This window comes from Nasonia vitripennis, chromosome 4, assembly GCF_009193385.2.
Source record: "Nasonia vitripennis strain AsymCx chromosome 4, Nvit_psr_1.1, whole genome shotgun sequence".
Taxonomy (NCBI): Eukaryota; Metazoa; Arthropoda; class Insecta; order Hymenoptera; family Pteromalidae; genus Nasonia; species Nasonia vitripennis.
The window spans coordinates 21229-43542 of record NC_045760.1 but is presented as its reverse complement, the minus strand read 5'-3'; the positions used below and the strand labels follow the sequence as shown (position 1 = coordinate 43542).

The 22314-nt window shown below is 50.4% G+C and overlaps 5 protein-coding genes across 19 annotated transcripts; 3 read left to right on the top strand and 2 right to left on the bottom strand.

Annotated features, from left to right (window-relative positions):
• The first annotated feature begins 20 nt into the window (after nucleotides 1-20).
• On the top strand, nucleotides 21-8047 carry LOC100123610 (monocarboxylate transporter 14). 6 transcript variants are annotated; one of them, XM_032599865.1, is made up of 12 exons: nucleotides 21-177; nucleotides 2606-2753; nucleotides 4220-4421; nucleotides 4511-4651; nucleotides 4732-4920; nucleotides 5391-5646; nucleotides 5752-5935; nucleotides 6005-6184; nucleotides 6271-6493; nucleotides 6569-6805; nucleotides 6871-6996; nucleotides 7096-8047. In XM_032599865.1, the coding sequence occupies exons 2-12, from the start codon at nucleotides 2625-2627 to the stop codon at nucleotides 7251-7253; spliced, it is 2025 nt and encodes a 674-aa protein (XP_032455756.1). In that variant the 5' UTR covers nucleotides 21-177; nucleotides 2606-2624; the 3' UTR covers nucleotides 7254-8047. The 6 variants fall into 6 exon arrangements, with proteins under 6 accessions (XP_032455756.1, XP_031784405.1, XP_032455760.1 ...); XM_031928545.2 differs by lacking the exon at nucleotides 21-177 and adding an exon at nucleotides 1417-1591; XM_032599869.1 differs by lacking the exon at nucleotides 21-177 and adding an exon at nucleotides 1421-1463 and having other exon boundaries at nucleotides 5755-5935.
• Nucleotides 8048-8493: 446 nt separating this feature from the next.
• On the top strand, nucleotides 8494-14572 carry LOC100123617 (WAS/WASL-interacting protein family member 1). 7 transcript variants are annotated; one of them, XM_016985190.3, is made up of 6 exons: nucleotides 8494-8834; nucleotides 10887-11119; nucleotides 11676-11840; nucleotides 11947-12241; nucleotides 12398-12623; nucleotides 12699-14572. In XM_016985190.3, the coding sequence occupies exons 1-6, from the start codon at nucleotides 8747-8749 to the stop codon at nucleotides 13060-13062; spliced, it is 1371 nt and encodes a 456-aa protein (XP_016840679.1). In that variant the 5' UTR covers nucleotides 8494-8746; the 3' UTR covers nucleotides 13063-14572. The 7 variants fall into 7 exon arrangements, with proteins under 7 accessions (XP_016840679.1, XP_032455762.1, XP_032455763.1 ...); XM_032599871.1 differs by having other exon boundaries at nucleotides 8495-8834; nucleotides 12004-12241; XM_032599872.1 differs by having other exon boundaries at nucleotides 8497-8834; nucleotides 12004-12241; nucleotides 12330-12623.
• On the bottom strand, nucleotides 14494-15619 carry LOC100123622 (cytochrome c oxidase assembly factor 5). The gene is made up of 4 exons (XM_001607239.5): nucleotides 15279-15619; nucleotides 14938-15161; nucleotides 14711-14812; nucleotides 14494-14638 (listed from the first exon to the last, which is right to left on the bottom strand). The coding sequence occupies exons 2-4, from the start codon at nucleotides 15040-15042 to the stop codon at nucleotides 14600-14602; spliced, it is 246 nt and encodes an 81-aa protein (XP_001607289.1). The 5' UTR covers nucleotides 15043-15161; nucleotides 15279-15619; the 3' UTR covers nucleotides 14494-14599.
• LOC100123627 (putative sodium-coupled neutral amino acid transporter 7) lies at nucleotides 15245-17687 on the top strand. The gene is made up of 4 exons (XM_001607244.6): nucleotides 15245-15737; nucleotides 15807-16167; nucleotides 16249-16498; nucleotides 16567-17687. Exons 1-4 carry the CDS (start codon nucleotides 15623-15625, stop codon nucleotides 17227-17229), a joined length of 1389 nt encoding a protein of 462 aa, XP_001607294.1. The 5' UTR covers nucleotides 15245-15622; the 3' UTR covers nucleotides 17230-17687.
• LOC100123630 (E3 ubiquitin-protein ligase RNF123) lies at nucleotides 17465-22291 on the bottom strand. Of its 4 annotated transcripts, none has more exons than XM_001607249.5 (11): nucleotides 22137-22291; nucleotides 21929-22058; nucleotides 21539-21861; nucleotides 20521-21456; nucleotides 20317-20456; nucleotides 20115-20254; nucleotides 18861-20038; nucleotides 18457-18785; nucleotides 18214-18376; nucleotides 18002-18136; nucleotides 17465-17932 (listed from the first exon to the last, which is right to left on the bottom strand). In XM_001607249.5, the coding sequence occupies exons 2-11, from the start codon at nucleotides 22030-22032 to the stop codon at nucleotides 17577-17579; spliced, it is 3804 nt and encodes a 1267-aa protein (XP_001607299.1). In that variant the 5' UTR covers nucleotides 22033-22058; nucleotides 22137-22291; the 3' UTR covers nucleotides 17465-17576. The 4 variants fall into 4 exon arrangements, with proteins under 4 accessions (XP_001607299.1, XP_016840674.1, XP_016840675.1 ...); XM_016985185.2 differs by having other exon boundaries at nucleotides 21929-22055; XM_016985186.2 differs by having other exon boundaries at nucleotides 20115-20239; nucleotides 21929-22055.
• Between the last annotated feature and the right edge of the window lie 23 nt (nucleotides 22292-22314).

Genomic DNA, 22314 nt, shown 5'->3' with positions numbered 1-22314 from the left:
CGTGTGCGCGGCCTCAGTATCCACCAAGTCGAGCGTCCGCGCGGTCGCCGCAGCTGGCCGGCCACACACCTGCGCCTCGCATTCTCGCACGTGGCCCAGCAGAAGACAATTGCCTGCCGCGATGGCGGCCACGTGGAGTGCATCAGTCGCAGCGGAGAGCAGCGCGGCAGCACACTGGTAGGGCGTCTCGCATATATAAATATATAAATATATACATATATATATATATATATATATATATATATATATATATGGACGTCGCCGCGCGCGAGCACGTGCTCCGAGATCCTCCTGCGTCCCGTCCAGGCGGATCGAGCCGAGCGACGGGCGCGATTTACGCTCATTGGATCGAGGAAACATAGTATGCTGGCGTAAGCGGAGAGCGATCAATTAAGCGCGCTTATCGCGAGAGAACGGACGATAAACAAGTCTTTGCCGCGCGGCCCGCGTCGGGTCACGCGCTCGCGCGAATTTCCAAGGCAAAACCGTGGCCGCTCGTGCAGACATCTGCCCGACGCGGCGAGCGCGGCGAGCGAAGGAAAAAAATCCGACCGTGCGGCAATCCGGTTTGCTGCTTATGCGCGGCCGCCGTGTCGCACAATGCACATACACTGCAGATAGGAGCGCATGTATGCGCGAGGCGCGCCGCAAGCTCGATGCGCCAGAGCGAAAAGCGGAGCTTGCGAGAGCGTGGAAAACTCCGAGGCGGCGCGCTTATCGCCCGGAGCGGCTATTTTGTAAAAACTCGAGGCTTACGCGCTACTTATCGCTGATGGGGCAACAAAGCAGCCGATGTAAACATGAATCACCGAATGTTATCTGAAGTGGGCCGCGGCGAGTCGGAGCGAGGCCCGAGAGCAAAAGCACAGCGGAGAAGCTTCCCGGGCCGGATTACCGAGACAAAGAGTCTCGGTCTCGATTCATTGTTCTCGGACTTGTCCGTCTGCGAGCCGCTGACGCATGGGATCTGGAGCGCGCGGCTATTAATATATAAATATCAATAAGCGCAGGCTCGGCGCTCCTTCAATTTTCTCATTTTCTCGCGAGCGCCGCAAGCGATCGGCATCGATTAGGCCAATTAGTCGAATGATCGAGCTACCAGCAGAACAGCGCTGTGGCCGGCCCGCTAGAATTAGGGGGACGCTCGTGACGAGGCGCCCGCAACAGGCTATCGGTCCAAGTTCTCTCTCTCTCTCTCACGCTCGGCGCTGTCGCGCGTCGCGACGGGCCGATAAAGAGCGCGAGTCTCGCACAGGCGGAAGAAACCGAGAAAGCTGGAGGGAGGCGATACCCGCAAATCTATCGGCAGCAGCTCCGGCTGCGTGTGCGAGCGCGCGCTAGCGAGAGAGGCGAGAGCCGAGTGCTGAAAAAGAATTTTTCGGCTCGACGAGGCCGAGCACCCGAGCAGCGCCGGCAGTTCGCCTCGAGTACTCGCGCACGCACGCACGCACGCCGCGCCGCGAGTAGCTATACATACAGTCTGCAGCTACACTCGCTCCAGCACGCTCGCTCCCGCGCGCGTAGTTCAGCCTGCTGCTGCCGCTTCCTGCCGACGGGCCGCCTCTGCCGACTGCCTGCGCAGCACCACTGGGTTCGTTCGTTCGTCTGCACTTGCTCCTAACCGCGGCGGCGGCGGCGGCGGCGGCGGCGGCGGCGGCGGCGGCGAGCTTCAAACGCTTCGTCGAAAAGTGCGCCGCGGGCAATTACCGGCCATTCGGCGCTTTTCCGGCCGGGCTGCGCGGCTCTCTCGCGTGCTTTCGAATTATTTCATCAGGCCGCCGGCGGCGCGCCTGTGTGCGTGCAGCCGGCAGCCGCTCTCACCGACTCAGCCACTCGCCTCTGTGTCGCGGCGGAGCGAGCGAGCTTTTCAAGTGGCCCCGGGTGGCGCGTTTAATCGCACGTGGCGACAATTGGATAAGGAGCACGTCGGCCCTGCTCGCAGCTCTGCGCGAGCTGCTCTTTAAACGGCCGACCGAGCGGAATGCTCAATGCCGATTTTTCGAGAATCCAGCGCCTCGAGGGCCGCCGGCTTTGTCGCCGCCGCATAAATTAGTCGCGATTGCCGTTAAGCGGAGTCCGGGCCGCTCCTCTCATTCCTCGAAGCCGCGCGACGCGCCGCCGCAGGATTTCCACTCCTCTCAGCTGCCTCGAACCTCTTGTCGATTTCCCAACGCCGCTCGCGCCTCGATCGTTGGGCAATTGAAACGTCAGCCGGCGGCGCTTCTCGGAGGAGGCCTCGCGCGGACACGCCACAGGCCCGCCGGCGGAGGCCTGCGGAGTGAATTTTAACGAGCCGGCGCATCGCCGATGTAAACAGATAAGCGAGCACGTGGCAGGCCTCGCGCGGGCTCGCGGGCGCGCGGACTCGCGGACTTGTCGGCAGGCCATTCGCCAGAGACAGCTCTCCGCTCTCGCGTTATCTGTCCATTATCGACGCGGGCCACGATAAAAGCCGCCACTGAACGCTCGCGGCGCGCCGATAAAGCCCTACTGCGGGGAGAGCGCGCGCGCGAGTGTGCCAGTACTGCCAGTCGCCGTCGCCGCAGTCGTATAATTGCCCGTGGGAGAACCGCACTGACCGAGCGCCTCTTGCCGATTTTTCCAGTTGACCGGCCCCCGCAGCCATGGCGATCGCGGAGGACAAGCAGCAGCCCCCCACGGCTGCCGGCCAGCCCGCCAACGGACAGTCGAGTAAGAAGGAAGCCATACCTATGAGGCAGCTCGACGAGAAGCAGCGACAACGCGAGGACGAGGTATAGCGCGCGCTTATACTGCTCTTACTTTCCACGCTTGGCAGCTCGCACTCGCGCACACGCACACACACGCTGACACGCGGACACGCACACTCCGGATCGCGTCGAGATTTAGCCGTCGCCGTTTGTAAACAACTTATTTTCGCGCCGCTGCAGCAGGAATAATCTCTCGGCTCTCGCGCTTGATTAATCGGAATGAAAAACGCCATTTCATAATTAATTCGCAGCGGCACTCGCGAGCGTAAAACTGGCGGAATCGAGCACGCACATCTCGCGAGGTTCGACAAATTTCGCACTTTCCATCAGGATGGTCGGGCGGAAAATGCGACTCGATTACGGCACCTTGAAAGGCTCAACGCGAGCACTTGTGCGCGTGTGTAAATGTTTGAGTTGTAAGCGACGCGGTCTGGTTTTTACATTCAATAGCGCGTCCGTGTCGCTGTGTGCGCGGAGCACACACGTCACGGATGCAAATATTACGCGGCTGCTACCCGATCGAAAAATAAATAGACTTAATCAATTGGCTCGCGGTAAACGGCTGCTCTCTAAATGTACGAGAGTGAAAGAGCACTTTAATAGAGTCAAATATCATCACTCTTTTGGGAACATAAACTCAAATCCTTGAGTGGCATGATATTTCTACTAATACTACAAACCTAACCTAAAAATAATTAAAACTGTACGTTTATCATGAGGCTGCGAGTAACTTTTGAAAAAGATAAATTTTCAAAAATTTAATTATTTTAGATTAACATTATTTATTAACTCGTCATTTAATTTTTTGAATTTGAACCTGGACCCCCGGCTTGACAGTCACAGTCGAGTAAGCACTCATCCAAACAGGACTCACGTGTACACAGACTTTCGGATCGATAATATATCAACTGCTTTACATATTAACTAAAGTTCATAATAGATGAACAATAATTAATAAATAAAATCAGCAATACTTGCATAATGTAACTAAACATCTGATTGTTAGATAAGTCAATATTACTTTGTAATAATATAAGTATAAGAGTGATTTGGATCATGTCATTACTCAAAATTGAGTCATCTTACCGATCGCTTCTCTTTAGAGTGAAAAAATCACTCTTGCAAATTTAGAGAGTGGAGCGAGGAAAGCGCGGCCGAAAATATACGTTCCGCGGGCTATTTATACGCGGAGCCGAATAAAAAAAGAGCCTCTGCTCGCTCGCCGGAGATTATTCATTGGCCGTTATGAGGAAAGGACATTGGACATATCGCGCGGCCGGTTCAACGTTCCTTTCTTTCCGCGCGGTCTCGAGAAGCTGGTGGAATCCCGCGGACATGCGGGTGGATCGGCCGGCAGCTCGACGATTGCAATTCGCCCCTATCGCTGCGTTTTGCAACAGCGGGAACGTCGAACGTCGAACGTCGCTTATCGTTATTGTTGTCGTTGCTGCGCTTGCGTAACCGCCTGCGGCGTTATGCAACGCGCACAGGGCTACGTGGAGATGGTGGTGCCGCCCGACGGAGGCTGGGGCTGGGTCATCGTCGCCGCCTCCTTCATGTGCAACCTCGTGGTCGACGGCATCATGTTCAGCTACGGCGAGCTGCTCAACGCGCTCCAGGAGGACTTTGAGGTCTCGGCCGCCCGGGTCAGTCTCGCGGGCTCCCTGCAGACCGGCTTCTACCTCATGGCCGGTAAGCGATATATATATATATATACATATATACACGTGTATATAATAGCGCAAAGTCAGTCGCCTAATACACGATGATGCAACGAGCAGGTCCCTTCGTCTCGGCGCTGGCAAACAGGTACGGCTTTCGCCTGGTGGCGATCCTCGGCAGCGGCGTCGCCTGCGCCTCCTTCCTGCTCTCGCGCTTCGCCAGCTCGATCGAGTTCATGTACGTCAGCTACGGAATACTGGGTAAGGCGAGCCGATCCCCGCACGAGCGGGCAGTCTCCTACTCATGCCGATGACTAAATGCAGCTAAATCATGATAACAGGGGGCATCGGCATGGGCCTGATCTACGTGCCGGCGGTCATAACAACCGGATTCTACTTCGAGAAGTGGCGGGCCCTGGCCACGGGCATATCCGTCTGCGGCTCCGGCATCGGCGCCTTCGTCCTCTCGCCCGTCACCAACTACCTGGTGAGCAATTTCGGATGGCGCGGGACTCTACTCTGGCAAGCCGGTTGGTACAACATTACTAAATTTTCCGCGAGCCGCGACATGCAGAACTGCGCTCTCAGTGCGAATGGCGCCGCTCGAGATAAACACGCCCCGAGAACTGGTTATATTTAACGACAATGTTGGACTAAAAGTCTAGAAAAACACTCGAGCATTTCCGATCTCTTCATCTGCGCGCGGCTGATTAAAATTTTAGAAAAACAAGCTTATCGCGCCGCGCTGCGAAAATCAGCGATTCCGAGTCGATATAAAAAGCCATTGGATTCGTCGCAATCTCCGCGCGCATCTACTTATCGCGGCGGCGAAGAGAGAGAGAGATAGAGAGAGAGAGAGAGAGAGAGAGAGAGAGAGAGACTATTTGCAGCGCTATTCATCAGCGCTCCCCTTATCGCCTCTCGGAATTTTTCACTTTACGCCCGCGCGCGAGTGGCGCAGCTAATAATGGACGCTTTTGGCCCGATCGAACGCGCGCAGGCATGCTGCTCAACTGCGCCGTGTTCGGGGCGCTCTTCCGGCCGCTGAAACCGACGCGGGTGAAGCTGTCGACGGACGGCAGCGGCCAGGCCGGCCTCGAGCTCGAGGCCAAGACGACGCTCCTGGGCCAGGGCGCCTCCAGCAGCTCGCTCCACGCGAGCCAGCCGACGAGCAACCGGTTCCTCGGCACCAACAACAACACCGAGTACCCCACGGCCGCCCAGGTCCTCGGCAGCAGCCCCGACATCGTCAACAAGTACGTGTCCCCGCGCCCCATTCCTCGCATCATTATCGCCCGTCATTATCGCCCGTCGCATTATTGGCCCTTGTATACTGACTAGTTGTGCCCCGTACCACGCAGCAGTAGGTCGCTGCACTCGCTGCACAAGGCCCTGGAGCGCCAGATGAGCACCTCGGAGAAGCGGCTCTCGGCGCCGATCTACCCCGAGCTCGAGGTCGTCAACGACGAGGAGCTCAAGTCCGTCGAGGAGGAGAACAACCTGCTGGACGGCGACGCCGAGCGACTCAACGGCCGCGTGCCGACGGTGAGCGATCGCTTCGAGCCCCCTGGAGCCGAGTGGCCTGACTAATGATTAACAAGACCGCGCGCGCAGATTCGCAGGCACACCATCAGCGACCGGAGGAGCCGGGCCGACTCGGTGAGCAGCCACAAGTCCCTGACCAAGGCCGACAAGCGGCGCGGCTCCACGGCCAAGGAGCCCCAGAGGCCCTTCTACCGGGACGACATCTTCTACGGAGGCTCGCTCAACAGGCTGCCCCACTACAGGTCTCAGGTAGCGTATGCAGCATGTACATGGCGTATAGTCGGGAGCGCGGTATACATAGCGGGGGCGTTCAATCGGTTGCTCTGGTCACGCAGCTGTCCTCGGTGGGCTACCACATGTCGGTGACGAGGCTGCCGACGGCCCAGGACCTCGCCGAGGAGGAGAGCGGCGGCTGCTACCTCTGCCCCGAGAGCGTGCGCCGGATCCTGACGACGATGCTCGACCTGAGCCTCTTGCGGAAGCCGTCCTTCCTCATCCTCGCGATCAGCGGCGGCCTGACCATGATGGGCTTCTACACCCCCTTCGTCTACGTCAAGGGTGAGCGCACGCTGCACGCAGCGATCCGATCGCTGTCCTTGTCGACTGCTCCTTGACACTGTCTGCTCGGTACAGAAAGGGCCTCCCAGGAGATGAACAAGGACACGGCGACGTTCCTCGTGTCGGTCATCGGGATCGGCAACACGATCGGCCGTGTGGCCCTGGGCTTCGTGAGCAGCCTGCCGGGCGTCGACGCGCTCCTGGTCAACAACGTATTCATCACCCTCAGCGGCCTCCTCACCATCTTCTCCGGCCTCTCGCTCGCGCAGGGCTACCAGTTCTTCTACGCGGCCTCCTTCGGGCTCTGCGTCTGTGAGTAATTCGGTACATTGTATGCTGGCCGAGATGTAACGTAGAGGGGCGATTTCGTCTTGCAGCCGTGTTCGCCTCGCTGAGGTCGATCCTGGTGGTGGACCTCGTCGGCCTCGAGCGCCTGACGAACGCCTTCGGCCTGCTGCTGCTGTTCCAGGGTCTGGGGGCCACCATGGGCGCGCCCGTCGCAGGTACGTAACGCCGCGCGAGCAACCGAGCGCGCCTAATATTATCCTATCGTCATCCGATAATCTGATGGCCGCTTGGCCCTTGACTCGGCGTGCCCGCAGGAGCCGTGAAGGAGTGGACGGGATCGTACGACGCCTCGTTCTACTTTGCCGGCGCGCTCATCGTCCTGTCGGGCGTCATCTGCTACCCGCTCAAGAGGATCAACCTGCGCGAGAAGGCGCGCGAGCTCAGGGAGTCCACCGATCCGTCCAAGTCGTGATGCAGTCGAGGGCACGCCGGGCAGCCGACGCCGACATCGACTGGCACGTCAAGACGCTCTAGCGCTCGCGACTTTTCGCCGCTCGTGCGCGTGTGCGCGCCTCACCGGTTGGCCCGCGCGAACCCAACTGCCATTAGCCGCGTCGCCATACGCGCGTGTCTCTCTGTGTGTGCGTGCGTATATATATATATAAATAAAAGGAGAGAACAGTCGATTTATTCCATTCCATACTCTTTCGGCGCGTCAGTGCCTCGTACTTTGCCAACAGTTTATGCGCGCATACGCTGCACCTGACTAGTACTCGCCGCGTGCGGCCGAAAGGTATAAGCCACTCGGCCCGCAGCCTGCTCGGGCGACGATAACCTTGCATATTATTATCTTGTATACTTTCTTACTTGCGGCGCAAAGACCGAGGGTAAATTAGACTTTATGTTACGTAGGATCGCGACGCGCGCAGCATAGCAACGATTTGCACAAAGTCGGATTGGTTCCTAATTGTTGGCTGTACATATTGCAGCCATGTGATTACATTTTCTTTCTGCGCAGCATTTCGTCGTGCACATGCATTATATAGATTTATTATTATATAGATATAGAGACGCAAGGATATGGGAAAACGTCCGCGTCGAGGGGACGTTGTCGTCGTTGTACATACGGTTGAAGAGCACGACGCGTGAGAGCCGAGGCAAATACGACAAAACTGTAACATACCTACTTGCTTGGTACATCTACCTATATATGTATATATATATAGTTTAATACGAAATACAGAAATACAGAGAATGAAAAGAAAAGCTCAGCGCGTGCACGTTCATTTACTCCCGTGCAATAAGTGCATCCAAGCGCGCCGGAGAGCTGGCAAGGATCGAGATTCGGGACGGGGCAGCGGGCGCCCGCCTCCTTTTTTCTCCCTTTGCTGCCCGCACGTATAACGTAGATGCAGTCGGCTCGCGCGCGCGCGACTGCGGATGCATTGCGACACGGCGAGGCGCGAGGGGTAGGGGCCGAGAGAGCCAGAGAGGAGAGGAGTCGTGGAGGTGAGCTAGGTGCAGCGCGCGAGTAGGGGCGGCGCGAGAGAGGCAAGATAATAAGGCGCTCTCGGGCGCAGGGCCATAGGCACGAGCTTACACGTCTTTCCCTCTCTCTCTCTCTCTGCCTCTCTCTGCCTCTCTCTCTCTCTGCCTCCCTCCCTCGACGCTCGCATACGAGCGCCTTCGGGGATGAAATGCACCGCGACTCATCTCCAGCGGCAGTGGTCGCTCGACGGCCAGCTGCACTCCGCGTGGACCGAGGCGAGTCGCAGCCGGCGCGGCACGATCGAGCGCTGAGCACCGCCGCCGAATCGCACGTGATTCAGAAGGAGAGTGAGAGGCAGAGAGGGGCCAAGCTCGATCGGATCTCGGGCGCTCTCGCAGCCGATGCAGTCGTGCTCGACTTGCGCCGCTTGTAGGTCGCTCCGGATGCCCCGGTGAGCGAGCTCGCTGCGCCCGAGGATGCAGAGCAAGGCGCCGGCGAGCGGCGCGGCCCAGGCCAGTCCCAGGTACGCCTACCTGCCCTGCCCGCTGCACGACGACACCGCAGGTGAGTCAATCCTATATCCCTACACGCGTCGCGCACGTGCGCACGCCGTCTGCCAATGCGGAAGAGCCTTTTGTCAAAAGGCCAAAAGCCGTCCGCTCTCTCCCACTGCTCTCCCACTGCTCTCCGTATAGGCTCGACCTTCCCGCGTCTCCCGTTGCGGCTTGTCCTTTCCGCGCCGCGACCTTATCCAAGCGAGCTCGCCGACGCGCGAACCGGTCAGGCCTCCCTTCTAACGCAGCGAGTATCGGCTGGGCAGCCGGCGCCAAAAGTAATTACGCAGTGCTGCATCGCGTCACGTGCTCGACAAAGTCTCGAATCCTTCGCGTGGCCAAAGTCACCATCAGGGACACGTTCGGCCGCCCAATCGTGATGGATGCGCGGCAGCATCGTGCTGCTCTTCACATTTCTGGCCGAAGCGCATCACAACAAACGCCTTGGATTATTAATAATGCCGAGAGTTTTGCCGAGCGGCTCTTCTCTATTTTTACGCCCGAGACGAGTTTAGCCCTCCCGCTATAGGTGCTCGGCGAGTGCGCGTTGCCAACAGCCGCACGCACATCGCGTAGTATAGTCCGCAGCGGACCTCACCTTGGCGCGCGCACGAGCTACGTCGCTCGTCTCGCAATAGTGAACTTTTCCGCACTGCAGCGAGTGCGAGTATCCCGAAGGCGCGACGCGTCACGGAGAGCTAGATATGCGGTGCGACCATTGGCGCCGTCCGTCCGCGCGAAAGCGCGATTCGAGCGTTTGCGAAAGAAACACATGAAACTTGATGCACAGCTTGCATGCTACGTCGCTGATGGGCGCATAACGAGAGTCGAGCGACGGCAACAACGACGCGCAGCTTGAGCTCGGAAATCGATCGGTTCCATCGATTATCCTAGGCTCGCACAGCCGCGGGCCCAGCAAGCGGGGGCTTGCGAAGCTTGCAAGGCTTGCGAAGCTTGCGAAGCGGAGGGAAGCAAGCTCGTTGTAGGCGTAAGCGTCGCCACGCGCCGCGAGAGGCATAACGAGCTCTCTCGCGCGCTCTCTGCAGACACGTCGCACACGGGCGCGCGCACACAAGCACGCTATATATGGTGTAGCCGTGTAGGTGTCTCGGCTGCGCGTCCAGCGGCGGCGCAGTCCCGTTCGGCGCTCTCTCGGGGGCGGTCTGCTCGCTCGGTCGCTTTACCTCGCTCCGCTCTGCACAGTCTGCTTACTCGCTCGTGCGGTGCTGTCGCCATCGTCTCGCGCGGACGGCGGGCCGGGGATGCGCGACGTCGCACGCCGCGCCCGGGCCGCGGCCGACGAGTCGATTCGCCGCCGCGGACCGCCGCGGACCGCCGCGGACCGCCTCGGCCGGCAGCCGGACTAGCGGGCCATCATGGGCCACGAGCTGCATCCTCGGCCGGAAGCTCGGCCTGCACCCCAGGGACACTCGCGGCCGCGTCGTCCGTGAATATTTCAGCGCGCATCGATCGCACCTGGACTCGCTCGCTCGCAGTGCGCGACGCTGTGTCTGACTATCGCGCGCCCGCTTCCACTGCGACTCGGCATTAAGTATTGTTCCGCGCGCGGCCGAGTATGCCGAGCGGCCCGCGACCGGCAGCAGCCCCGAGTGCGGCCGAGCTCTCAGTTCCGAGGTGCGCGAGAGTTTGCCGTCCATCAGTCCATGCCCAGCACTACAATAGAGAAGCTGCGGAGGAGGAGGCGCGCCGAGTGTAGCCGCAGGCCAGCTGGCTTGAGTCTAGCGTAACGAGAGCGGCGCAATCATGAATCTCATGTTCCGCAAGAACTTTGAGAAGAGTGGGGGTGGCGGTGGCGGCGGCGGCGGCGGTATCGGGGGAGGCATCGGCGGCGGCATTGGCGGCGGCATCGAGCGCTCGGTCGGCGGCTTGACGGGGGTTGGCGGCGGCGGCGGCGGCGTCGTCGGGGCCCTCGGCGCTCGGTCCGCCGGTCCCGCGCGCCGCAGCCGCGAGTTCGGCAGCAGTGGCTACCCGATGGAGCAGCAGGAGCTGAGCGGCGGCGGTCACGCCTACCGCACTCACCTCTTGTTCTCGCCGCACGCAGGTGGCGGCATCGTCGGCTCACCCCCCGAGGACTCTGGCGAGAGGTTCGGCCCCGGGCCCCGGCGCAGCTCCGGTGGGCCTCACCTCATCAAATGGGGCGGCGGCGCTCCCCCCGGGGCTCAGCAGCACCAGCAGCAGGCCGCCCAGAGCCTGCAGAGGAGGAAGCTGGCCGCCGCGCAGAGGGACGCGGCCGAGCAGCCGCTCACGCCGACGAGCGCTGCCGCCTCCAGACAGGTACGCGCCCGATGGCTCGCATACAATTACGTAATGCCATTAGTCGCTCATTCGGTCGTTTGGATTATTTTCGCCCGTTTTACGCAAATTGCGAATGCGCCGATGCTGCCGGGACCGGACGAAACCGGATAGATGCGCCGATCGCGAGCAAGCCCGGAAGCTCGAGAGACTCTTGGCAGCCGAGGCTTCGCGCGCGCGCGCGTCAATGATCGAGGGAGCGCCGCGGGTATCGATCCAAGACTGCGCGATGCATGTCGATTCCTATACACAAACAATACACGTACATTCGTAACATGCAGGACTGATGTGCGCGACGCGACGGCTCGGCGGCTCGTCGGCTCGGCGGCACGACAACGGAAAAGCAGAAAAACAGAAACAGCTCGCGGCAAGCGGAAAATCGCGCTGCTCTCCTCGCGGCGAAGGTTCCCCACTCGTATTTATAGAGGCACGTCGCGCGGGCTGTTATTTTTGGCCGGCGCGCCGTTTGACGAGATGGCTAATATCGCTCGAGGAAATTTATTCATTACTAGATCTGCGCCTCGCTGTCTGTCCGCAGGTGTCCTTCAGCGGCAATCGCACCTCCGGCAGCAGCTACACGCCGCTGCTCGTCCAGGGCAGCAGCCCGGCCAGGAGCGAGCCCATATCCCTGGCCACGCTGGACCGCGACTGCTTCATCATACCCCTGGCCTCGCTCGAGAGATTCCTGCCCGCCGGCGTACCGGTTAAGTATTTGCCCGGGCTTGCAGCTCGACATTATAACTTAGCCCGTGTGCACGCGGGAAACAAATTGCCGAAACTCGAGCCGTCCGTCTATTATTGAAATATAGGAGAGGGGCAAAATAATGCGAGAAATAAGAACGCTGGCTTCTGCTAATGACCAACAGAGCGTGCCGAGCGCCGACAAGAAGCGGCCGGGCAGCCCGCTCTCGGTGCTGGAGGTCGAGGACCCGAAGCAGTGCATCCTCGCCCACTTCATGACGACGCTCGAGCCCCTCGACCCGCTCCTCGAGTCCCCGGTCTCGAGGCCACTCGTCCTACAGCGCGACACTGCCGCCGAGCTGCTCTCGGAGATCGCGCCGAGCGCCTCCCAGAGCATACTGCTCGCCAACATGGAGTGCAATGGTTCGTATAGGGCAAGTGGAAGGGGAGTTTAGCGATACCCAATTAATCCGCTGCAATTAATGCCCCCCCCCACCCCACCCCACCCCAGCCGACTTCCCCTTCATCACCTACTACGTGGTGAACAAGCAGAAAACCAACCCGGTGGACTTTTACCAGGAGGTCCAGTGCGCGGCCCTGAAGAAGTTCGAGCCGCGCGAGCTGCGCTACGCTGCCAACCACAACCTCGACCTCTTCAACGAGGTCGCGACGATCGCCAGGCCGCCGCTGGAGCCCCCCGGCGGCCGGCCGCCCATACCCTCCACCGGCTACATCGTCTCGATATTCAAGGTCTTCGAGGGCGACGACGGCCTCAAGTTCGAGCAGAACTGGCTCTACTGGACCGGTGCGCATTCACCCATTAACCCCGACAATCGCCGTTCTCACTATATCAACTAACCGGGCGACGATAACGTTCCAGGGGCCCGAATGATGTACAGGTACCTCCCAAAGTCCGTCGGCCTGCGCCGGATAACGCTGCACAAATCCATGTCTCAGGGCGACAAGACCTACCTGCTCATCTGCGAGTGCTCGCAGCTCCAGGAGAATCTCTCCGCGGCCGCGATCCTCCTGCCGGCGCTCCGGGCCCGACTCTGCGGCTACATCGGCCTCTACAGGCCCTCGGTCTGCTTCTAACTCTGCTCTGCTCTGCGAACCTGCACTTGCGTGCGCTGCGCGATGTATCATCTCCTGTCGCTACAACGCGCACGCGCGCGCGCACGCGCACACGCACACACACACACACGCGCGCGCGCGCGCGCGCAAACTCTCCTCTAGTGCATTGATGTACGATGGCTGCCCTATTACGTCTTTATATCCGCCTGATGCATTCAATATCGTATGCCCACTGCAAGAACCAACGGCAACCGACAAGGGAAATGACCACGCCATTTCTACGTGCATAATACTAACTTTAACATTTACATATCACAACGTTCGACAAACTGTGATATCCGCGGACGAGCGACGCGTATATACAAGTACTTACAGGTACGCGCGCTCGCACACGACCAGTCGCGCCGGCTATTGCTTTAATTCCCCTTGCGTGATTTGCACCTAATTGCTGCGATATTGCTTATTTTTATATCTCTGAGCTGTCATTTTCCAGCTGAATTTGGAAAATGCAAACAAAAATAAAACGGCCAAACAGCGAATAAACCAAGATCCGAACAAACACGAATGAGCATGCCATGTCACGTGTATATATATATCTTGTGCATACCTACACGTACATCTCAACTTGGATTACAAATAAAATAGACCAATTAGTGTAGGAGGGGAGGGGGCAGCTAACGTCAAAAATGTATTACGCAATCTAAACAGCGAAAACACTGTACAACACTAGCAATTAAGTACCTGCACATAGACATCGGGATATACTCTCTGGCCTTTATTAATAATTCCAAGTAGTCAGCGTGTAAATAATATAATGTAATAATGGTGAATTTATTAATGACGATGGCACACTTCAGCGCCGGTTGCGACCCGAATAACCGAATAACCAAATAACGGATCAACTATACTATACCACTCTACTACTCTACTACTACATTTTTAAACATCATTAACAATATGCATCACAGCGCGCAACTTGGCCTTGTAGTAGAAAAAATCTCAACTTATACTGCGACGAATAGAGTGTTCAAAAAGTACGCTTGTTGCCTAAATGGACAATATAGTTGTAATAGACTTTTCGAAGGAGAACTAACTGCGCAGGCGCAATTTTTTATTTTTCATTCAACCTCTTGGCGACACGATGTGTATACTTTTACCAGCGCGTCTATATACACACATATATAACGGCGCGCATCTTTATGGCATCGGAAGAGGGAGCGCGGAGCTAGGCAGAGGCTACATCAATAATGTACAATTTCGAGGTACACGAGCTCTTGTTGAAGCGCGTTCAAGAGTCTTGCAATTATTACTGTGATTCGCGCGCGTTTCGCGTTTACATTATACGATTAACGATCTTTAAAAAACGGATGATATCGTACGTTAACGTCAATTCTCATTGCAAACTGCATCTGAAGGAGCAACAACATTTTTGGGGAATTACTCTGCACGTTAATACTTTGCGCGCGCGCGCGCGCGATTCCTTTGAAAGCCAAGCTGTATTCACAATTAGTGCTAACAAATCACGAAAAAACATTGGCAGCACACTTGTATAATAACTTTGAATTATATTACAATTATACTTTATAATAAAAGCTATAAAGTTATTGTAAAACTACACTTTATTAAATATGTACAATGAGAAAAAAACGAGAATAAATTACTTCTAATATTATCTTCATACCTAAGCAATTTTTCATCGCTCTGACTTTATGTTTTTGGACCCCTGAATCTCCTCCTTGCATCCATCTGACAATAAAAATCTACGTTAACTGACTTGAAATATTTATATGCTTCTTCTAATCCTGCAGGTTTACTTACCAATGATCGTTTGCATTCAAAAAAAGTATACCTCAAAACGTGACATTCATCAGGAACTGATGGATGGTGAGATAACAAACATTCTCTTGGTGTCATTTTATGCTGAAAAATTAATAATTCCTTACTACTCCTACCATTCGAATTGTTTAATTGCAATGCAAATATGGAGACGTTTAGCTCGAGGTTGAGGTTATTATATTATAAATTTGAAATAATCAAGTACTTACAATCTTGCAACAATCGGTATTCAGTAAGCACATTTTCAATTGTGCCCGAACGTCAGCGCATTTTGTATAATCTTTTAATCGTTCATTCTCTTCCGAGTACTCCATTCTTATCGAATCTAAGTTCAAAGTCGCAACTCAACGTCAGTTTGAATATTTTACTCTTTAATCTTCGTCCATATACCTACATATGCGTGTAACCTGCACTTGCAATTATAACTGATATACTGGATTTTAAGGTTAGTTTATTAGTGCTCTCGCTGTGCGCTGCGTGTCGCATTTTATTCCGTAGGTAAACACTATACCTACCACTATTATATATATTTATATATATAGATACATACATACACACGCAGAGACATTCTGATTTCTGAAATTCTGACACATGTGTTGTGTTGTGCGTCGAAACTCGAAAAGCAGTATTTTCCATGACACATTAAGAGTTACACTGTATTTATCAGTTGAAAATATAGCCATTTTTATCATTCCCTTTGTGTGCAGTCGCTATTAATTGCGCGCGAGATGATTCATTCAATTTGACCTGTGCCCTTTTACGACTTCATTATACACACATGGTTATACTTGTCTTGTGTGTTTTTCACACTGTCTCTTTAGTTTGCAACTGCGCGCCTTGCACGCCAGAAAAGTGCAATCGTACGTTCCGTTCCATTTAATTGCACGTATAACAATGAACTATCCATCCGAGGAGGAGGATAATATTATACAGAATGATATTGTCCTATCGACAGCAGCAGTGGAAAATTCTACAAGAGAATCAAACCCTGGTCGACGGCAAACTGCAGGTAAACTTGTTAGTATGTATTTTTGCACTCTATTTATTGCCATAAATTACCGCATGTATTTACACACAGGGACTGGATCGCTGGGCACAATTTTCTTAATGGTAAATGCAACACTAGGAGCAGGGTTATTGAATTTTCCAGAAGCTTTTGATAAATCTGGTGGTGTTGCAACAGCTATTATTGCTCAGCTATTCTTTTTGGTCTTCATTACTGCCACTCTAGTTATTCTGGCAAATTGTGGCGATGTTACAAATACTACAACAATGCAAGCTGCTTTTGCAGGATTGTGTGGACCCAACTCGTTATTTTTTTGTGGAATCTGCGTCGCCATATATAGCTTTGGATGTTGCATTACATTTTTAATTGTTATTGGAGATCAGTTTGATAGAGTCTTTGCTACTCTTTATGGCTTGGACTACTGCCATACTTGGTGAGCAACAAAGTGCATTTTTTTAATGAGAAAACTACTAATTATACATCATTTAAAAGTCCATCAATTTTACACACTCAGGTATCTGGCCAGACCATTCGTAACATGCCTCTCGAGTGCACTTTTTATACTACCCCTGTCCTTTTTTAAAAGACTCGATGCTTTGAATTATGCTAGCTCTATTGGCTGCGTAACAATTTTATACGTCGTATGGCTAATCGTATACGAGAGTTTTGACAACTACAAGCTACCTGCAAAACCTATGCATATCTGGCCAGAAGAACCACTCCAAGTTTTGCAAATCGTGCCTATAATATGCTTTGCATACCAGGTACGTAAAGATGACATTATTTTCATACAAATGCCATTATTAACCATTGATTAATTATGCTTTTGCAGAGTCACATGACAGCCATACCAACGTACGCTTGCATGAAAGACCGGCAGATTGGAAAATTCACACTTTGTGCCATAATTAGCATGATCGTTTGTTTCTTTGCATACTCCATCGTTGGCTTCTTTGGATATGCGACTTTTGGCATTGGAAAGGTTCCAAGTGACATTTTACAAGGATACACTGATAAAAGCACTACCCTGACTATTGCAATTGTAGCTATAGCAGTTAAAAATTTCACAACATATCCAATAGTTCTGTATTGTGGAAGAGATGCAATTTTAAGTTTGTTCGGCAGAGATGTAGACTGTCAATTTTCAATTAGATTCACCATCACCATTATTTGGTACGCTTTGAGTTTAGTGATTGCTATTCTAGTACCAGACATTGGACCCGTGATCAACATTATGGGCTCATTGTCAGCAGCATTTATATTTGTGTTTCCTGGAATTTGTTTACTTCAGAGTACACTTTACAAAGATCCGCTTTTGCACTTGAATAAAGATCGCTTCTTGGTATTCATAGCTATTTTTATAACAGCTCTTGGGGCTTTTGTCTGCGGAGTTGTTTTTGTAGAAGCACTTCAGGATCTACAAACAATGTCACTTGATCAGCCGGCTAAAGTTACCGGGTTCAAAGCAGAACTAGGTTCAAGTCTGTGTCAATAATGAGCGATAAATTTTGTATCCACTGAATATCTACCGCGATAAGACTGATGTAAATGATATGTATATATACTTTTATTTTTATACAAGCATATATATATATATATATATATATATATATATATATATATATATATATATATATATATATCCATATATGTATATGTATATATTTATGTGATTCAATACAATTTTAAGACGTATTTTTAATAAATTGATAACGAATTCAGGTAACGCGCAATTTTTAAATAGGTATTTTATTGTTTTACAGTCAACCCTCTCATTAAAATTTCACGCGAATAACACAACAATTTTTGTTTAGTATCAACATGACGAATTTGTTTGATTATTTAAGGCTGCATCGAGTCTTCTGTTGATTCTGATGATGAAACTTGGATGGAAGTTTCACTTGAAAATTCGTGTAGAACTTTTCCTTCGGTACTTACAACTTGAGTTATAGATGCTTTACAGAAAAAACAATTTCTGCTGTTCAACAGATGTCGGTCTATACAAGCATGACAAGAAGTATGGTTACACGGCTTGAATATAGCTGTGATAGGATAGGCATAGCAAATCGTGCAAAGATCATCATCATTGCACGGTGTTTCGGCTAACGGCAATTGCGTTCGATAATAATCCAAATGACGAATCATTTTTTTGACTAAATCAATTTCGGCTTCCGTCACGTGCAGGTGTTGGTCTTTATCTGCAACAGCGTATTTGATATTTTATATTTCAAGAGATCAACAGAGAAAACATGTGCTTGTGCTCTTACAATTGAGAAAAGAAAACGGCTTCAGATTTTTAATTTTCGTATTTTTAACATCACCCAAAACAAAGTAGAGTGAAGTCATTTGAAAACTAGGTTCCGTGATTATTGCTTTCGTTACTTTTGGAACTTGATCCGATTCTGGAAAGAAAAAAAAGGATAAACGGTTGCGTTAAACCATAATCTGATTTTTTTTTTATTTTATTTAATTTACTGACCACTTATCAGCATATCTTCTTTTAACAAAGCTAGTAAAATTCCTACAACAGCGGTTAAAATGGGAAAATGATCAACAGTTTGAAGATCGGGAATATCTAATAGAACAACATGCTGAAAAGAACTAGTCTGCATACTCGTTCGATTCAATATCTGACAAAGCAGCTGAAATTGCGAAAAAAGAGAATTAGAGTCTCACCGCTGCAGTGTATGCATGTGCTTGTTGCTGTTTTATTACGCTATACCTGACACAGTCGGGCAAGAAGGTTTTCGCTGGATGGAAGAGAGGAGTCAGTAAATACGTTAGGAGCTATAGACGCTATCATTTCTAGGACTCTTAAAAGTGATACTGCGAGATCAAAGCAGGTGGCACATATTTTCAGCTGTCGCGATTCGATGAAAACGCGCTCTGGCCTGGAAGATACATTGTGAATTTCTTGAATCATTCCGATAAATTCTGAGAACGCCCAATTTAGTTGATTGAGCAAAGAGTTTAAAAACAGAGTAGTGGCTTGATTGTTACTCAATAATACTTGTTTAATGTGGTCTTGGAACACACTCGATGGACACGGTTCTGTGAAAATACGAGAAAATTCAGATTGAAGTGTAGATAGAAATTTGGATACATTGACTCAAATTATTAGCGTACTTATGGGTTGCGCCAACGACTCCTGATTTAATATCTTTGGTCCGACCTTCTTAGCTATGTGGGGACTTTTGTCATAACGAAAAGCAAATCCGTTCCCTTGCCAAAATCTTACCAAAATCCAGTTTGATTGTGCCCACGCTCGGTTTTCATAGGACCTCAATAAATTCGAAACCATTTTCATTCGAGAGTCTCTAGAGACGCTCTCCAGGGCTTCGAGAGTCATGGAATTGGAAGCAAAGCCAGCTAAAGTTAAAATTAAAGTATCTTTCGAATTGGCATTTACGATTCGCGTATCTTGAAAATGATCGCACAAAAACTGAGCGATCTCTTGCAACATTTCTTTGAAGCCCGCGATTCTGTCCATGGGAACAGTTGGATGAATGTGGTTTTTCAAGCTATTTAACAAATCGGCCAAGACTTCGAGATAAAATTCGGGAACGAAACTGAATAAATTGCCATTTTCGCTCGCCTTTTCCAGAGTCGTCAATATCGTTTTTAGCAGCCATACTAAGCGTTGTTGCTTCTCTTCCGAGTACACGACCGCTCGCACCCAAGCCATGTGTCGGGCCTGCTCGGTCAATTTTTTGTTGAAAATCTCAATAGTCTTGAGCAACTGTAGTTGAATGTCTTGAGAGATTCGGTCATTAAAATTTTTTACTAGATCCAATCTATTTTTCGTTTCTGAAATTGCGATAATATACTCTGACATAACATCTCTTATGTTTGCTACTTTAGCAATTTGTTTCTTGGCTGCAGCATGATAAAACAATATGATTCCATCCAACAATTCGATAAGAGACATTGCAGAATCTTGTGGCCCAAGTTGCATAGGAGTTCCATCTTCTCTACTATGGTAAGGAAAGTATCCTATCCTTTCTAAAAGTGACGATCCTCCAACGTTTACCGAATTTACGTTTATCATTCGGGCAAATACCGATATGACAGGCGATTCTGCTGCTGCTGCTGCTGCCGCTGCAACTCTTGTATTTCCAGCAGCAAACGCGTTTGCAGTTAACTGCGTATTCTCAGCCTCAGCTGTGACAGTCTCCTGCTGCAGCTGCAGGTGATCGCTTCCAAGTAACTGAAGTAGATCGTTTTGAAACGCTTTGTTCAGGTGAGATAGAACACCGCCAATTCGGTCGATACCGGAATAATTTATCGACGAATCACAGAAAGACCTGTTGAGCATTGATAATGGTATAGTGATCATCGTTTTAAAAAGATTTAAACACGATGAAACGTGCAATTAATTACCTGCAGGGAGTATACACTGGATTTGTCAAGCCGATTTCATCATTCCACAAAACTCTGAAAGTCACCAAAAGTCGATGGAAACAGCACAATGTGATAGGTAACGGGGTCTGGTGCATCGGCATTGGCTGCAGAAATTCAGACTAGATATTCGAAATTAGGACTTTGAAATTGAAATTATAACGCTAGTCTATAGCGTACTTACACGGCTGGATATTAAATTTTCCTTCACAAAACGTCGAAATTTCCTCAAAAAAATTGTACGTGATGTAGGTGTGCTGGTTGCATCCCCATCGGTATTGATCAAAAGTGTCTTTAATAACTCTACTTGAAGTGATTCAACTTCTGTCAAAGGAAATCATAATGTACATGGTTGCAGTGTATGTAATTATGGTTAATTTTTCTGTACCTGTTACACAAAATTTTATTTCATCACAAGCCTTCGTATAATGCACCTTATTACTTTCTATCAACGAATCAATCGGACTGGTTTCCCACCAAATTGTATTTACAATATTATTCAAACAGTCGTCATCTACTGGTTTAACGTGAATAAAATTAGCGAATTTCACCTTGTCAAATAAAATAAATTGCAATAGGTAATGTCTCGTTCTTGTGTGTTGACACAGATTATTCAGCAACACGAGAACCGCGCACTGATCTGGATATTTGAGAACAACCGACACTTGTCGAAATACAGATGATAGATAGGTAACGGCAGTTTCCAAACAAACTTTCATTTCATGTTTTTCTAAAAACGTCCACATCAAGTCCAAACACGTGAATAGCATATCGTTATCAATTTTTATAATTTTCTTTACAAACGGAACAAAAATGTCTTGTGCAATGTACGGTACGGCGACCAGTGGACCAATTTGTTTTAAAATACACCTTGCTACACATGCCATAAAAGCTCTGATACTTATAATTTGATCTTCTTTACAAAACTTGATTAAATCATCTAGGTTTTTATACTCCTTGAGTAGTCTTTCCAACCATTCAAACAAAATTTGAGCATTCTGAATTTCAACAGCTGGACGTTGTTGTAATATTTGATAACCTTCTATCGGATACCTCATTGGTGTTGTTCCAAAATTTGTTGTTATATTTTCAGTGAACGCTAAACTCACTGTTGGAAAATACAGAATGCCTGGACCCATGGTAATTCTTTCAAAAGCCACTCCTAAATTTTTTCCATTCCTATAAAACGATATCGATCCATTATCCATATCTATAGCACAGCCAATTATATCGCCAGAGAGCCAAGGCTCTCCATATTTGTGCGTGGATACATTCCACTTTCTCACACGGTTTCCATCGTACGCGTACGAATTAACTATATCACCTAGAATTGCAAAGTTGATCGTTACCACTCAACCAGTTTGATTAATCAGAGAGAGAGAGAGAGAGAAAGACAATATACAAACCAACTCCAGATTCTTGATTAAATTTACATTGCGCCGTGCCCCAGCCTAATTGCATTACTCCTTTGGAGCCTAATTGAACTTCGTACATCCATTTACCTCGATAAACTCCAGTATTTGCTCTCATTGTACTAAAGTTGCTTTGTGAATTGACGCTGAGTCTGTCAGATGATACAATAAATAGACCATGATGCGTAGATGTGTCTAACCTTACAAGCTTAGGCCCTAATCTTCCTTCTCTATCATCAACCAAATTATTTTCATTCTTTGCTTCAAATAATATTTGTCCGACTCGTTGTTCAATTTGATTAATAATCCGTTGGATCCTAGAGCATTGAAAAAGTTAACACGTGTTGCAATCTGTTAATTGGTTGGACGACAATATATACGTACTCTGAATGATCTTTATCGAGTGATTCATTGCAGCTTACAGGATTATTAATTTCATCAAAAAAAGGTGATCCAAAAACGTTTGTCACCAATTCTTTAAGATACATCTTGTTGTGTGTACGAGTACCTGCTGCTGGATAAGGGTGATAATAATAGTGGTGAATAAAAAAAAAAAAAATTATATCTTATACTCCATGAAAGTAATACTTGCTTAAAAATAAGAAAATTCCCAATTTATTAATGTGCACATTTTAGGTTAGCACACCCAACAGATTAGAGGTAAAAGTATAGCCTATACTGCGATTGCGTGTTGTTATTGACAGTTTAACACGCATCTTAGTAAATGAAAAATACTCGATAAATTTAATGCATTAGCATACTTTATTATG